We start from the raw sequence: 16368 nt of genomic DNA, 5'->3' as shown, positions 1-16368 counted from the left end.
CACGTTTCTCTTCACGATGGTGGTTTGGTAGTTATAGCCAGGTACATGTTCACACTGTAAATATTTTAAGGTCGTTTTTCAATGTTGAACTTTTCCAAAGTAAACCGATGGGCCCATTGGTCACCAGGACATATGATAACAGTCTTGGTTAATTCTAACACTGCAGGGTCACGTGATTATGCTTGTACTATACGTTTCCACCTCTTGCCAAAAACCAATTCTAAACCGACAGTAATGCATTTACAGTGAGCTACATGAATCCCAGTGTGGCATTTAGACAAAGAACAGAAAGAACGAGGCAACGGATGCTTTGTAATTTATACATATACTTAAAAAGTATGAAACATGTCAGCATTTGAGTGATCTTTCCATAAACATCAAAAAGTTCGTTTAACATAATTTATAGATCGCCATCACTCAACACGCTCGAGAAAAAACCAGGTGGCAGAATGATTTGGATGGCGGGGGGGGGGCGTGCAAGGATTGAGCGAGCTATAAAGGTGCTTTGGGATCACGAATAGGAAGGGGAGGGGATGGGAATGAGTGGAGGGGGTGAGGGAAGGGAATAGAACTGGCCATGGAGAAGAGTACGACGTCTTAAAGAGGGGAACATGAGCCCGAGGGGGGGACTCGTTACTTATAAAGTTGATTGTAGGAAGGGTGGAAAGATGACCAAAAACATGATTGGATACAAGGAGACGGTAAACTAGTAGAGGGGTGGGTGCAAGGAAGATGAGCCAAGATTAGGTGGGAAGAGGATTTTAAGAGCTCTAAAGGTTGGCTGTCAAGTATTTGAGAAAGATGAATGGAAACCAGTGGAAAGGCAGAGAATTATAGGGGGAGATTGAAAATAATTTGTGGAGAAGCATGTTTTTTTTATTTGTTGGGAGGGAAGCGAGGGTAGAGGCAGGGAGGCACCATGAAGAAAATTGCAGGATTCCAGATGGGTAAAGATCAGAGAACGTATATAGAACTTATTTCGCACCGTACGTAGCCAACCGTGCTTATATCGGAGCCAACCGTACTAATCGAACAAGCCCGGAGAGTTTGGCGGCGTTTACGGACGTCGAATTGGTGAAAGCGGCAGAAGCTAGTAGCGGCGGAAGTGTGGGGTGGAAAAGCGAGGGAAGAGTAAAAGGTGACACCAAGGCTGAGGGCAGAGGACACAGGAGGGAGAGAGAAGGATATGGTGGGGACAGAAGAGGAGCAGAGACGAGTATTGATGGAGGAAGCTGTGCAAGTCAGAGGGGAGTCCTGGTTGGTCAAAGTCCTGGTTGTTGATGGATGCAATGATTCGGCATAACGAAACACTAAAAGGTTAAAGAAATGAAGCTGACAATATAACTAAAACCTAATTATGCATTTTATTTTCTTGTCTAGTTCAGCAATCTGACAAAACATTACATCAATAAAAAAAGTGTTTCAATGTCTGCATATCAGCTTAAACACAAAGCACATTTTAAATCACTGTTCAACAGTCACCATAAACAGAAAGCAATGATTAACGGTGGGCTGCGGGCTCCTTTAACGCTCCTTGGCGTGGTCAGCGTTGTGCTGCGATGTAGAAAAACACAGCTTCAGTGTGTACGGGAACTGTCCAGCTGCACCACACACGCAAAAAAAAACACACGTTAGAGAAACGATGTGCCAATGGGTCACCACATGGCAGTACGGCACATCCTCGCTTAACGCGTGTTCACACGCACACAACGCGTTCATGCTATGCGGTTCTTCCACTCTGGAATACTTTTTGCTGAACGCGCACCGTTATAAAACGCAGAACGCGCGCCGTGATAACACTCTTCGTGAGCGGTCGACGACGAACTACTTTCTTGAGCTGCGCGTCCGAACGGTGCAGTGATACGGTACGAGGAATGATAGGGTACGCCGCTCAGTCATTTGTACCCAAAACCTCACTGCGTGTGCGCACACCACACCGTATCTCGCCAATCTTTATCGTTGCGATACTTCTGGGGAAATGGTGCACTTAATGTGGAACTTTCAGGGAAGACACTCATCGCTCGAAACGAGGACTCGGGGGTTTTTCCCCCAACTTCCGAGTCCTTGAAGCCCACTGTTGGTTATGACGGAGCGCCCGCAATAACAAACCTTTCCAAGAAGTCATGGACGTGCAACAATCACAATAAAATTGGTAAACATGTCTCGACATGATCGTACATCTCCAGTTCTAATTAAACAGGATCTTAATCTGGAGTAATTTTTATTATTTTTTCAACAAGACAGGGTATAACACGGCAAGCACCATGTGTGACATACACACACATGGTATATCAATCAGGACTTACTGGGGTTCTTCATCTGATAGTGGTTGATGAGAGCCAGGGCCTCCATTGCATCATTCTTATCATCCCACTCAAGCAGGCCAGATGCACTCTTATCACCTGAAAAAGTGAAGCACTTTGCTGTCACAATGCTTCAAATGTACACATATTAACCAACGTCAAGAGTAGTTATATAGTAAGCAATACTGTATATGCAACTTTTCCAGTACATAATTATGTTAGTAACTCGGTAATTAAAAAAAAAACAGCCAGAGGTAAACTTCAACTTACCCGCAGAGGTTAAAAAGACTGTTCCACGTTCATATTGCTCCACCGCATGACCAATGTTAAATTCTTACAAAACGGTACTCCATCGACCTTAAACCAACGATGGACGTCCAAGACCACCCAACCAGAGTTTCGACACCGCCATCGTGTTAAAACATACATTTATTACATAGGATAAGAACTACTGCATTGTTACTTACTCTTTCCAGCAAACATCTTAAAAGACATGGGCCTCTTCACTTCAAATTCATCACACATCTGTTAAATAAAAACAATAAAGACATGGTTAAAAGAATCAACTACAACACAACTCCAAATCCTTCACGACAAACCACAATTCCAATTATCAGATGGTTAAGCACTCATAAAAAATATATACATCTTCCACACACCTAAACATATAGCTAAGCATTGGGTTGGGTGGAGGAGTGGTGATGCGGTGGTTGCAGCGATTTGGGAACAGAGCAACTTGAGTTCGACTCTCAGCCTCCAAAAGCATACAAACCCCACGACTGGAAGTATGGGGAGGGCCTTCATCTGTGTTTGATATTAAACACCATAAAAATATAACCAAAAAATGTGAAATGTAGGCAAAAGCAATGTTCATTAAACCAGGAAAAGCCTTTACATCATATCAGGAATGCCCCACTATACCGCGACTCGCAACATAATTTAAAAATATCCGTGGCCTACACATTTGAAACATCCCGCAAAGTCATGTCTGTCGCTGCAAACATCAAAGCCACAAGCAAAGAGGAACATTTGAGCTGGCAAGTGTTTCTAATTTTACTTCAGTCACTTACGTCACTGCAAGGGGCTCCCCCAGAAGTAACTGCAATATCTACCAACGGGTGGGCTCAACGCAGAAGGCCCTACAGTAAAGCCATGGATTGCGAGCAGAATTCGTTCCGGAAACGTGTTTGTAATCCAAAGCATTCGTATATCATCTTCTTTGGTTCTTTCGGTAAAGTCACGTAGAATGAGAATAAAATAATAAATTGATAAAATAAAATAACACAATAATCAATTTATTATTTTATTCTCATTCTACGTGACTTTACCGAAAGAACCAAAGAAGATGAATCCTTGCAGTCACGAAAGCTTTAAATCGAAATTCACTCGTATATCAGTTGTGATCACGTGACGCTTGGCAGACAAAGCGTACACATACTACTACTCGTATTGCAAGACCTCGCTCGCTTATCAAATTAATATTTATTTAAAAAATTTTGCTCGTCTTGCAAAACACTCGCAGACCAAGTTACTCGCAATCCAAGGTTTTACCGTATTTCGCCATCAGTAAATAAAAAGTTTCCCCGCACCCCACAAACCCTCGTTAAAATGAAGCAATCCTCTCTGGCTTGTAGAAAGAGAATGAAAGCTCATTTCTATAAAACTGCTTTGTGTTCAGCTTGTCCTTCCCACGCACCTCCGGTTAGCACGCTTGGCTACGCACGGTGCGAAAGAACTTCAACATACACATGCATACATTGAGAGGCCAGACACAACAACAGGAGCCCCCCCACAACGCACCTCGTTGAAACGCTCCTCGCTGACGTCGGGCGCGGCGTTGAAGAAGTGCAGGATGTTGGACGGCAGCTGGATGCGGTTCTTGGCCGCCTTCTCGGGGTTGCTGAAGCGGTTGTTGCGTGACGCCGTGTAGTCCTTGAAGCTGCACGTGCCGTCAGACAGGTCGTACGACTGGCTGGGCATGATGGCCTGCTGCTTGGACACGCTGCCAGAAGCACCCAAAAAAACACATGCAGATGTTGGAAAACCAAGCGTGTCAAGATCTGCAGAATACCACCAACGAGGTAAGTGGATACCATGAGTGCGGTCCCCGTCCCATCGGGTGATCCACAACACTCCACCCCTCCTCCAGGTGGTCCGTGGGGCCTCTGATGCAAATGCAGGTTTATCAGGAAATAATGTTTATGCTTTGTTTCAGACATTAATATTTTACTCATATTTAATGAAAAAATGTAGTTAGGTAAACTACCCTGATTAAACTATCCTAAACCCTCGGATACAAATGACCCCCACCTAATAAAACCTTTTTTATTGTTTCAATAACATGAATAATTTTGCATTACAAGTATTTATGCATGTTGAACTTCTCTCGTACCATACGTTGCCAACCTTTGCTCATAGGAGGTGCGGAGGACAAGTGAATGCATTGTCACCGAAGGTGGGGCACTGAATGGTCCGCACAATTGTCTGCATCAGCCGAGTAGTCCGCGGACCAAAAAAGTTTGAGAAACACTGAACTAGGATGGCTATGGTATGTCTTACCTACACCGGCAGCTTAACCACAAAACACTGGCACACTTACCAAAGGTTTATCTTCTTCTGGAAGATGGAGGCCTGGTTAAGGTGGTGAATGGCTCTGTCCACAGCAAATGGGTCACTCATCTCCACCATCACCGCGCCGGGCTTGCTCTTCATGAACTTAATCTGAGCACGCGTGCATGGCACCACAAGACGAGAGTCAATTAGCTCGAAAAACACGAGCGCACAAACAAACCTAGCACGATTGATGGTAATTAAAAAATCACACGACCACAGGTCAAAACATCAATGCCTTGGAACACGAGACTACAATGTTTGAATTGTTCATCAACAAATGAAAAAGTTAAACATTAATGATAATAGGTTTTTCCCCTTTTTATGGCAACAAAACACGTGTAAAGATGTTCAAACACCAAACTGAAACCTTTTACAAGGAATCATGTCTGCATTAACCACAACATGTGGTCAGAATGCAAACCAAAAAAACTTTAGACCAATCAGTTTCAAAGACAATGCATATATTAGAGTGTTTTTGGTTTGCATTCTGACCACAAGTGTTGTGGTGTATGCAGAGATGATTCCTTGTAAAAGGTTTCAGTTTGGTGTTTTAACATCTCAACACCTGTTTTGTTGCCAGAAAAAAAGGGGCAAAACCTATTATCATATTTTGCCACTGGTAAAGGAGGTCCCATGATAACATGAATTATGAATGTAATAATATTTCATTTACTATTATTGCGAACGGGGAAATCACCACGTGTTAAGAATGCTATGCAATGGCCAAGAAACAGACTCCTCTCGCAAGCAAGCAATCCAACACAACAACCAGGCATAACCGGACATGTCGGTTAGGGAAAGGTCATGCAAAACAAGTTCTACTCGGAGGTGACCAAGGATTTTCACTTGCACCATCAATACCCTCTCGGGCTAATTCTAAGCGCAAAAAAATATAATACAATGCAAACGATCGAGTGAGTGACAAATTGGCGCAAATGATGCAATGGTTGACATTTTACTTCTTAAAAGGATAATGCCAATGTTTTTACTGCACCCAACCCAGCTGCAAAATTACTTGTTGAATGTCAAAGCAAACAATCGAATGCTTGTAGTGCACTTGTCAACATCAGAACCAAATTGGACTGTTCATTGCCAATTATAGCTTTGATTCTTGTACTCCACACGAGAAGAATTTAGTATAGGTCATGAGAGGTTTGAGCAGATATTAGACTGGAACATTCAACTTTTAAAATACTTTGCTAGAGGTGAACATTGTACCCAACGCATGCCCAAACCACATTCATCATGAACACCACCACAGAAAAAGGCAACTTTAATTACAAACTTGGGTGTTTATATATATGCTTATGCATCAATCCAAAGGATTCACTTGTTTTTTATACTAACCAGATTTTTTTTTTACTATGTAATAAAGTGGATTATCTTGAAGCACCCATATTCATCTACAAAAACAAGGTGTTTACACGGATTGTAAAACGCATTGCTTCACAACACTTTGTCCAATACGAAACTTGACAAACATTTAAAAGGATCTCAATCAAAAACTACAAATCTTATATGAAAGCTGATTTGACAAACCTAAAAAAAGGTAACAGATATCATCCGTTACAAGCACACAACCCTAGAGAATTAACACGCAAATATTTCCAAATGACCCAAGTTTGCCGAACGGAGAGAGACACAATGTAAAAGACGGCCGCCCATTCACCTTCTCCACGTTGCCGTAGAGGCAGAGGATGTTGAAGACTTTGTCGCAGTTGATGCGTTCCGGGTCAAACCCGTACACCATGAGCACCTTGCTGGTGGCCTGAGCCGACTGCTGGTGGTGCATGGGGGGAGGGCCTACACGGCCCATGCGGTTGGCGCCCATCCGTGCCGGGGCCCCCATTTCCTCCTGGCCGTAGCCCTGGTAGCCCTGGTAGGCACCACCACCACCTCCGCCGCCACCAACACCACCACCACCCTGATGCTGCCCTGAGTAGTCTGCAATGGACACAAATACAGGCCATATTAATTAGAGATCTAACCCCCCCCCCCCAAACACCCGCCTTATCCTTATTGACCCTTCGGTGATCAGTAATCCAAGGTGTCCATTCTCAATCGGACATGACACAAAGGGTGTAATCAGTTTTATGCCCAGCTACAATTTTAGCCCCAGTGCCGATGCACATCCGTTGACTTGGTATACAACATTGTGCATGTACTACACTTGTCATTCACCCTCAGATGATCCAAGTGCATGGGAGGTGTAACAATCTGCAAAACAATAATTTGTGCCAAACGACTTCAAGTAGGAGATACATCAATAGCAGGAAAAGATTAAAACTCACCATATCCAGTCCCAGGAGGGTATTCCTCAGTTTGGTATCCTTGATCTGAAAAAAATAAATTCAGTCAGTAAAAAGATCAACACTTGGTTTAATTTGTAAACGTGGAGCCCAAGGGCTCTAATAAAGACTCCATAAAAAAACTGTCAGGCAAATGGCAAAGCAAAACATTCATGGTAGTAGAGGAGGGCGAGATGCCAAGACATCAAACGTGCAACAAAATGTCTCCGTACTGTATTCTGCATAATCTCCGTAAGCGTTGTTGGGATGGTCTCCGAGGAGCGCTGGCGTTCTCTGCCGTTTGTCATCTACGTCGAGAAACACACGTGGCGTTACACAAGGCCACCTGGGTCAAACTGTACCGGTGCAGATGATTTAACTTGCAAACGAAACCCATATAATGTTGTTCATGCACAGATGTTCTTTTGCTCAACAAAAATTATAATTAACTTTTTTTTTTAGAAATACCGATTAGAAAACAGATAGTGCAAACAGAGAGGGGGGAAGCATCTTGCGCAAAGGTCAGAAATACGACGGTTTACACTGCGCATGTAACGGGTGGCAGTGTGCGTTTTAAAAGAGACGCGACAAAATTGGTCATCTTTTATTGGTATACATGATATATGAAGGTGTACAGTGGCGATTGCATACAGGTCCGCTTTTAAGTAGCGCTCTATGGATAAAGGGGGTTTTCCCATATCTGGTGGTGGAATGCGTATGCACTACTTACGCAGGGATTGTGCATGACCATCCACAAATGGAATATCTGCGACAGTGCCTTACCCAGCTAGGCCTCAACAGCAAGATAATGTGGCTGAAAGGGCGGTCCCCCAGCACAAACAGATTGGCGGTAGCCCATTCTCTCCTGCGTCACACCAGCAACACTTATTATACAGACCCTGCTCGGCAACCACCCTAAAAAACTAGCTATCAAAATACTATTTTCAGAAATAAGACACTGCACAACAAAAAAAGGATCTGCAGAATGGCTGCCTTGGCAGTAAAAGATGAACAACTGGATGCACTAGTACCAAATCATGTTGCTAAACAATACCCAATGCAATTCTACAGTTAGGTATCAAGCCACATTTTAACTGTACATGTAAAAGAAATAAAATTTAAGGGAAATCAAGGTAGGTTAAAAGTCAGCAAAACTGCACATCCTTTAAGACTAAGACTCAAATATTCAACATAATTTCTACTCAAATTTAAACAAGTTGTTTAATTATTCTAACACTGTCATTTTGAAGCATTTCAACACAAGATTAAAGTCTGAATATTAAGCAAACAATGCAAATATATTAATCTAAACAAAAATAATTTGCTTCAAAGTAACTGCTTACAGATTATAAAATAGTCGTACGTATTTTAAGATTCACAAATTAATTTAACTCATTAAATTCTTACATAACCTAAAACACAAGAACGAAATAATAAAATGTTCCATGCGTCATCAGTACTTGATGTTCTGCAGTCAGTTCTGCTTGGCAGTCAGTCCCACTCTGGGATGTGATGTCCCCTCTCTCTGCGTGAGTGTGGCTCCCCCGCTTGTGGTGCCGTGGCCCGGAGGGGGTGACTGAGGCTTGAGAGAGCTCTTTAAGCGGTGTTTCGGGTGCGCTGCCGCCGTGTCACATGCCTTCTCCATGAGGAAAAATAACAAACGGACAGTCCTGCGCGTGGCCCACGCAGGACGCTGTGGGGCGTGCACTTTGTAGTGGATGTTGAGCCTGCGAAAGGATTTCTCTAGCTTCACGCGATAGCGCTCCTCTCGTATGTGCCATGTGCAGCCTAGTGGTGGTCTTCGGTGTACGCAGATGCCAAGAAGCATTAGGAGGAGGAATGCCATCAGTGAGGTTTTTATTTTAAAAACCTGAAAGCTTCATGGAAGACAAGATGTGATGAAATGCTGTGCAGCACCAGTGCACATTGTGCCAGCTTAGTATGCAAGTAGTGCACATATGCAGGCGGATCTTAAGTCTCTTGGAGTCTCAGTGCGGGCTGTGAAGAATGTATCCTGTTGAAGTGCAGATGTTCTCGTGGTTCCTCCACAGCCCGGGCGTGGTTGTTTAAAACGTGAACGTTACGACAGCGATAGCGCGTCTCCTCCATCTTCTGTGGTGCTGTGTTTCAGGGCGCCTTACACCCACCCGTGCAGCCGTGCGCCCCCATGTTTTTTTTTTTTCTGCCAGTGTTTACGGCACGCGGGGTGGTGCTGCCGCCCCCATTCAAGAGCATGAGAGACTGTGCGTCTGCCCTTCTCGCTATCTTCAGGTAAGTGCAGGTGTAGGCTGTGAGGGGGGGCCAGAGAGGTGTAGGGCCGGGCTCCAGGTGCAGATCTGTAAACCCCCTTTTCCCCTTCTGCTTGAAGGTGCGAACCTGTGACTCAGCAAGTGCCAGCTATTGAAGTGAGGACTAAAGATTAAAAGGTGGAAGCAATGCATCCCACTCAAGTGGTTCCTCCATGTACATCTGGTGTGAAAACCTCAGTGGATCTGTGATTTGGAAAGAACTTAAAAGGCAAGCCATAAAAGCAGCAGTTAGATGTAAATGTTTGTTTTAACTCCCAGAATATCACCCCACAGTATACAGCTAATTAGCAACTAAGGTTGATTGTGCTACTGCTGGACTAAATAACATTTACCAAAACATTCAAACCTTTGTGTCGAACCATTTAAAAATGTTATACATATCAATTTTGGTATGCAGAGTGATTGCTGGGAGCCCAAGTCATGATGAATAGCATTTTAATGAAAATGTGTTTTGATGTAGTTATGACATTGCTAAGTCTCACCTTGCCTTCCCAGGTTTGCATTGGTGTAGTCCCAGGTCTCGCTGTCATTCTTGAACACATTAAGGCGTGTCGGCTGTTGAAAAAGACATAAAAATGACATTCACATAGCGGGTACAGCATGCCACTGCTCCATGCAGTGTTATGTCAAGTTACAAAAATATTCAACAAAAAGAAACACGTGTTAATGTGAATTCCAAACCTTTGCATATTCGATCTTCAAAGTACAGCAGCCTGAGTAGATGTCAGCACCATTAAGAGAGGCCTTTGCCCTCTGTGCACTCTGCACCGAGTCAAACGTGGGATATGTTAAGGACAACTTTTCATACGCGCACTGGACATTTCCACTCCCACACCCATTGACAAAGGTACAAACCGCACAGCCAAGCACTCGTGAGCGCAAAAAAAAGGATATTCAACCATGGCCTGCAGCCCATTCTTGCGGAAGATGACTATACGTTGCACAGGGCCACACGGATTGCAAATGGTGTACAACACATCCTGGAACAAAAATAACAAGCAGTTATTGTGCGAGTGTGTGCAAGAATCACATTGACGTTTGCCATCACAAAAGTGTGAACCAGCCACCTTTGATATGGAACGAGAGGCAAACTTGGAGCTTTAAAAGAAAATGAGATAAAAATGTCCTCCATACAAACTTAGTGAAAATATAGCAAAAATGGTGTTTAAATGGTTATCGGAAATTTAAATATCTTCTTTAAAACTAAAAATTCTGAGTTGAGTTTGGCATTACTCAACACCTATAATTATATAAAGCCCAAGAATTCAACCAAGAATTTAAACATTATGTATGGTCAACCCTCAATTTTTTTTATGCATCGACCTAAGATAACAAAATACTGCAATACAAGAAATGTGCCAACTTTGTCAGTTGTTCTATAGATGGGTAAAAAATAACAGTACAATGTCTACATACATTTTTCATTTTTACAATGATGAAATATATGTTGCTACCGGCTGTTCACACAAACCCCCAGACAACATCCCAACCTATCCAACAGGAGTATAAAAGCATAATAAAAAATTGGACGTTTAGTTAACTGCAACTTGTTGCAGTTACATCACTGCCATGCATTTTAAAACACCGTAACAGTGAGGAAACTAAGACGACCAACCTAAAAAGAACTTTCCATGCTTTCTTCTGTGCAACAAAGCTTCAAACCTATTTCAAAATAGCCCAAAAATTTTTGTGGCTTCAAAAAAATGTTTTACGTCTTGACTTAAAGCTTTCGTGACTGCAGGAATTCATATTCTTTGGGTCTTTCGGTAAAGTGTTTTTTTTCTTTTTACAGCCTGATCTACGTGACTTTACCGAAAGACAATGAATATTTTTTTTACTGTTGCACCTTGCCTTAATGAGCAGTTTTAGTCACCACGGACACCTAAAAATCACTCACACAAGACATCGCATGTTCAGTGTACCCACGGGGAATGTGTTGCAACCTGCCTTGCAAACTTACAGTGGTGATGGGGTAAGCCGGGTTAATGATGGTGAATAGCAAGATGTGGTTGGCAGAGGATGCTCTATCTTCGCCACCGCCTGGGCGGGAAATCTTCTGGCTCGTGGAGTAGTTGAAGTAGGCCGGCTGGCCGCTCACATAGATGGGGTTGCCCACGGTGAACGTGACGCAGCTGCGAGCACTCTCCAGGTCCTCAAACTCTACCAGGGCCTGCCTCTTCTTGGGCATGATCACCACGTACCTGTGACCACAGAGGATGTGACACCAGAGTTGTATAATAAGAAACACGTCAAAGTCACACTAAATTACATAGTGCACTGAATGGGCCTCCACATCGTATAAATGGAGTGTTTTTTGGCCTTTGACACAAAAAACCCAGCGACGCTTGTTGAATGGGCCACACCCTGTGAATGTGACCCAAAGTAGTCAAACCAGTAAAACTTTTACCTGCAACAACAAACGATGCTGTAAAAACAGTGTTCAAATAGGCCTTTTTTGGCACAGAAAGAGGCCCTTTCCTGTTAAGTATAATTAGAAAGTCATGCCGACCTGCTCAAATAAGCGATGGGAGTGGTTGATGCTCGTACTTGATTGAGCCAGCGGTGGAAATTCCATATTTATATGTCGGCAGCCAGTGCCCATAGAACACCAACGACTAACCCCAGAGGATCAATAGCCAGTGGTGCCCTGCCAGGGATTTAAACTTGCAATCTTCCAATTGTGCGTCAAGACTCTTGCCACAATGTCACCCAGCTTAAAACACACACACCCACATTCTTTAAGAAGAAACAAAACCCACAAGTTAATACTAGGCCTGGTGTGCAACACAAAGTTCTAATTAACAACTAGAAAAATGGAAAGTGTGATATCACAGACGTACCCGATGGGCCCAAAGTGCTGAAGAGCCTCGACAAGGTCGGTCTCTACGGCATGCTCCGCCAGGCCACGAACGTGCACCACGGGGGAGGGGGATGGCTTCAACGGGTCTTCGTAGCTCTCCTGCACGCGCACACACGAGTACCAAGGATTAAACACGGATGAGCAGCTGCTCTAATACATACACACACAGCTTTCGAGAAACGTAGTTGCTCGTTTAATAGCCACAGGCAGCAAAAGCATGCCAGAATATTTTCGCTTTGTTTGACTTTTGTTTAAACAGGATGGTATACGCGTTTGCCCCAAAACAGGAATAAAAAAAACCCTATTCGGCACCAGATTCCAAGTACCGATTACATTCAAGAATAACTCTTCGCATCGTTTTTACACTCACGTGAACTACTGTACATTTAACCTTACAAAGTATCATTACTGCACCTCACAGCAGCTGCTTTCTGAAAACCCGTAAAAGTGAAGATACCCGATCCGGTGAAGGTACACACTCACTCGGCAGTTATGTTACAAGCGTGCGCCGTACGCCGAACTTACTGCGGTTTTTTTTTTATAGGAATCCTCAAAGACTAGCGGCCAAAGATATCTCTAATCCTCGCCGAGACGCACCCCAACAACGACCGGGCACCGTGATCAGAAGGAGCAACTTTTTTGTTACGCTCTGGGTAAGTAAAAAGTCTCACAATTGTGGGATGGGGGGGGGGAAACTTTACCAGCGACGGACATTCATAGTGGAACTCAGATTCGTTAACTTTTGTTCACATTAAAAGTACTTAATCACATTCAGCCATTCAACGCATATCGTCCAATCTACCCAAATGTGTGCTTTATGGAATTACTTAATTTACTACTCTTTGGTTCTTTTGGTAAAGTCGCGTAGGTAGAAAAAAAAAGAAAAAAATACACTTAATTACTGCCTTTCCACCAAGGATAAACTCGATCGGAATTGTCATATTTAATTCACACGAGTCCAGTGAAATCTGAAGGATTTCTCTCATAGCCCAACTATGTAGATGGAGTGTTCACAGTATGCTCCCCATTAGCTGTGCAGTTTGTTCCTTTTCACTCATTCAGTGCGTCTTAAAACAGATTTGTAAATATACAGAGCATGTTTCACCATTAGTATGAAGAGGTTGCTTTCGACAGATGTTGAGCCCTGACCTATTTTCCAATTAAAATTACATAATTTAAAGTTCCGAGATTGATCGCGGCGAACAGGCGCTAGAATCGTTGATTGCTGAAAAAGACATTATATTAGAGCTAATATATTATATTAGAGCAAAGTTAGGGCGACCTGCGATTCCTTGCGATGTTTGCAGTCCTACCACAATTTTCTATAACCCGAACGTAAAATTCCGCAGTCTGCCATCGCATGAGTATTAATAACCACGGTCCACGACGCGATACACTACATGGCCCATCACTGTATTCGAAGAGTAGTGTTTGCACGATCCGATGCCAATGTACGATTAAAAAAAGGTTAAGTTGTTTTACAATCGTACATTCTCCGCTGCTGCATAAACACGTGTTACGGAGCGCGGCCTTGCCCGATTCAAGTCCTTCACCACACCAGAGGCTTACCCACACACAAAAAAAACTCGCTCATTTACCGTCCCACGTCCACAAGGACGATAAAAAAATGCAATTACACGCAGATATATCAACAGTTACACGATGGCAAAGGCACGCGCGTACAATCTTCCCTCGTAACCGTCCCGCCAAACAATGCAGGCCTGACCCTAAGAGAAGCCTGAGGTAGGCCGCGACGTGACGAACCGCGGAAAATGAAACAATTAAAAACATTTTTTTATATATATATAAAAAAATAAGCACCCGTCCGTTGTGGCCGTCGTCGGTGCGTTGGCGCTTGGCCTGGTGGCCCTCGTAGTAGCGCGAAGAAGACATTTGTCCTGGAAATCGACACTTGGGCGATCGCAACAATACCCCGGTGGTGAAGACGGAGAAATGGCGGACACACCACGTGACCCAGCGAGGTATCTTCGAATACAATTTGCATACGCGTCCCCGCACATCTCAAATCGGCGACTGCGATTGGCCAATCCGCCTTCTAATTAGCATAACTTTACATAAGACGCGGGGAATTCGTAAACGCGAAAAACATTGCTGGCGATTGTTGCCGATGAGTCATCATAAGGACGCATACTCGTCAACTCCTGATGAGCGCCCTCACTTATTACAGACCAATTCAGACCTTACTGGTCACCCCGTGCCCTTGCGAATATCAACGTTCATCCTACAAAGTCTCCCCTGTACAATAACAATACGGGGTAAATCGTATGGATCGACAGGTATGAGGACACAACCGGCGTGTACTGCCGTTGTTCCTGCGTCTTGCTGCTTGCATGTTGACACCGGGGCCGTCGTTGGTCCAACGGTTCAGACCACATGCCAACATTTTCCCAAGGTTGCATGTTTTTACTGGGTGTCACGCCCAGGTTGGCGCATGGCAAATACGCTGAGGAGCGACGTGTCGATGCCTGGCTAGCCGCGACGAGAGGGCCCTCATAAGAGGAGGGCTCATATAGTTTTGCTATTCCTCCTCCGTTGAAGTAACCGCAGATACCGGTGGTTCACCGTATGGTCTAGGATTTGGTGTTACATGTTATTTATGTAGTTTATTGTAAAAAAAAAATCGGTCACAGTCCCTGTGATCACTGTTACGTTGCAATTATGGCTTTAATTTTTGGTGATTTGGAAAACGTTTTTTTGGTTTGGACATGTTTGTTTTGTTGTAGTACGGAGTTAGACTGATGGCCTTAATCTAAGTTGTCTTGTGGTTGTTGTTGTTTGACTTGGATCCCACTGGGATTTTTTTGCACACAGCGTTGGTGTACGGTGCTTTTTACAGGCATATTTTGCTGGGTTTTTTTCCATGGATTTTCTGTTTGCACAGTCACACATAGTCACTTTAAGATGTTTTTCTTGTTCGTGTTTTTTTGTTTGCTGTGGTTGCACCCGATTCAAGAGCCGAATGTCTCACAGGGCTATACCAAAATAAATAAACTGAAACTGGGTAGCGTGGCCACAATCGCACTCCTGCGGCTCGTCTTTAGTTATCCATTCGTGATGGAGATGTGAGCATCCGCCTGTTGAGGTTGTATGTAACGTTCTGACTACGTGCCACCCTGCTGGACATCTGTGAAGAAGAGCGTTGTAGCTCATCGGATTCCTCTAGTATGAATGCATGTTCTGATGTATGGTGAACTTTTGTCGCCACCGTACGTAGCCAAGCGTGCTAATCGAAGGTTGACGGTCACACCAGTGTCTTCGAGACGTCAGTCTCATCAACAATGATCAATCCACTTTTGGATGCAGCAAATCCCCCGACACTCGAACTGATACGGCCGTTGAAGATGTCACGGCGGATACTTTAAGCACAGAGTCAGATGAAGCAGCCGCACTCAATTTCCAAGTTCACCACCTGATGAAGCTCAAAGCTATTTGAAAAGCCTTAAGCCACCGGCGAGAGGAGCTGTATCGATCAGAATTTGATCGATACCATGGCACGTATAAATAACGTCGTTATACAATCTTGTCGGGTGGTGGAGGGTGAGTTAAAAAAAAAACAATTGGCAAGCTACCACGTGGCCTATCCAAAGACAAATATGGATCATAGTACTGTAGCGCAATGCGGCTTGAAAGTCCAATGGTAAGTGGAATTACATGTTGATGATAATCGTGCAAATAAATAAATCAACAAAACCGCTATAAATAGCAAATGTAACGTTTAGCTTCCTGAAATAGCACTTATACATAACTGTTCCGGTGAAAAGGATTGACATTTGATATTTAAAACACACCAGCACATCCTTTTGGCTTTAGAAAAAACCCTATGTGGCGCATGCCAAGGTAAAAATAAAAAAACGCAACATCAGTAGCACACAAGCGAAGAGACACGAGGCATGCACCTGAAGAAATTCGCCGAGCGAAATGTCATCCGAAAACCATCGGGCATTTTAAAACACAGTAAATCCTTGAACCTTGTT

General features: G+C 43.6%; 1 protein-coding gene across 1 annotated transcript; it reads right to left on the bottom strand.

The window, feature by feature from the left end:
• Window positions 1-304: 304 nt before the first annotated feature.
• On the bottom strand, window positions 305-14360 carry LOC116947858 (heterogeneous nuclear ribonucleoprotein L-like). Its single transcript, XM_032964064.2, has 14 exons — window positions 14195-14360; window positions 12354-12472; window positions 11474-11714; window positions 10408-10493; window positions 10195-10291; window positions 9996-10068; window positions 7438-7512; window positions 7208-7252; window positions 6586-6860; window positions 4903-5024; window positions 4104-4305; window positions 2771-2828; window positions 2307-2402; window positions 305-1601 (listed from the first exon to the last, which is right to left on the bottom strand). The coding sequence occupies exons 1-14, from the start codon at window positions 14264-14266 to the stop codon at window positions 1525-1527; spliced, it is 1638 nt and encodes a 545-aa protein (XP_032819955.2). The 5' UTR covers window positions 14267-14360; the 3' UTR covers window positions 305-1524.
• Window positions 14361-16368: the final 2008 nt, after the last annotated feature.

This window comes from Petromyzon marinus, chromosome 31, assembly GCF_048934315.1.
Source record: "Petromyzon marinus isolate PM22_M1 ecotype Great Lakes invasive population chromosome 31, UKy_Petmar_22M1.pri1.0, whole genome shotgun sequence".
NCBI lineage: Eukaryota > Metazoa > Chordata > Hyperoartia > Petromyzontiformes > Petromyzontidae > Petromyzon > Petromyzon marinus.
Note: the sequence above shows the minus strand (reverse complement) of the source record. Positions and strands in the feature narration are given on the sequence as shown.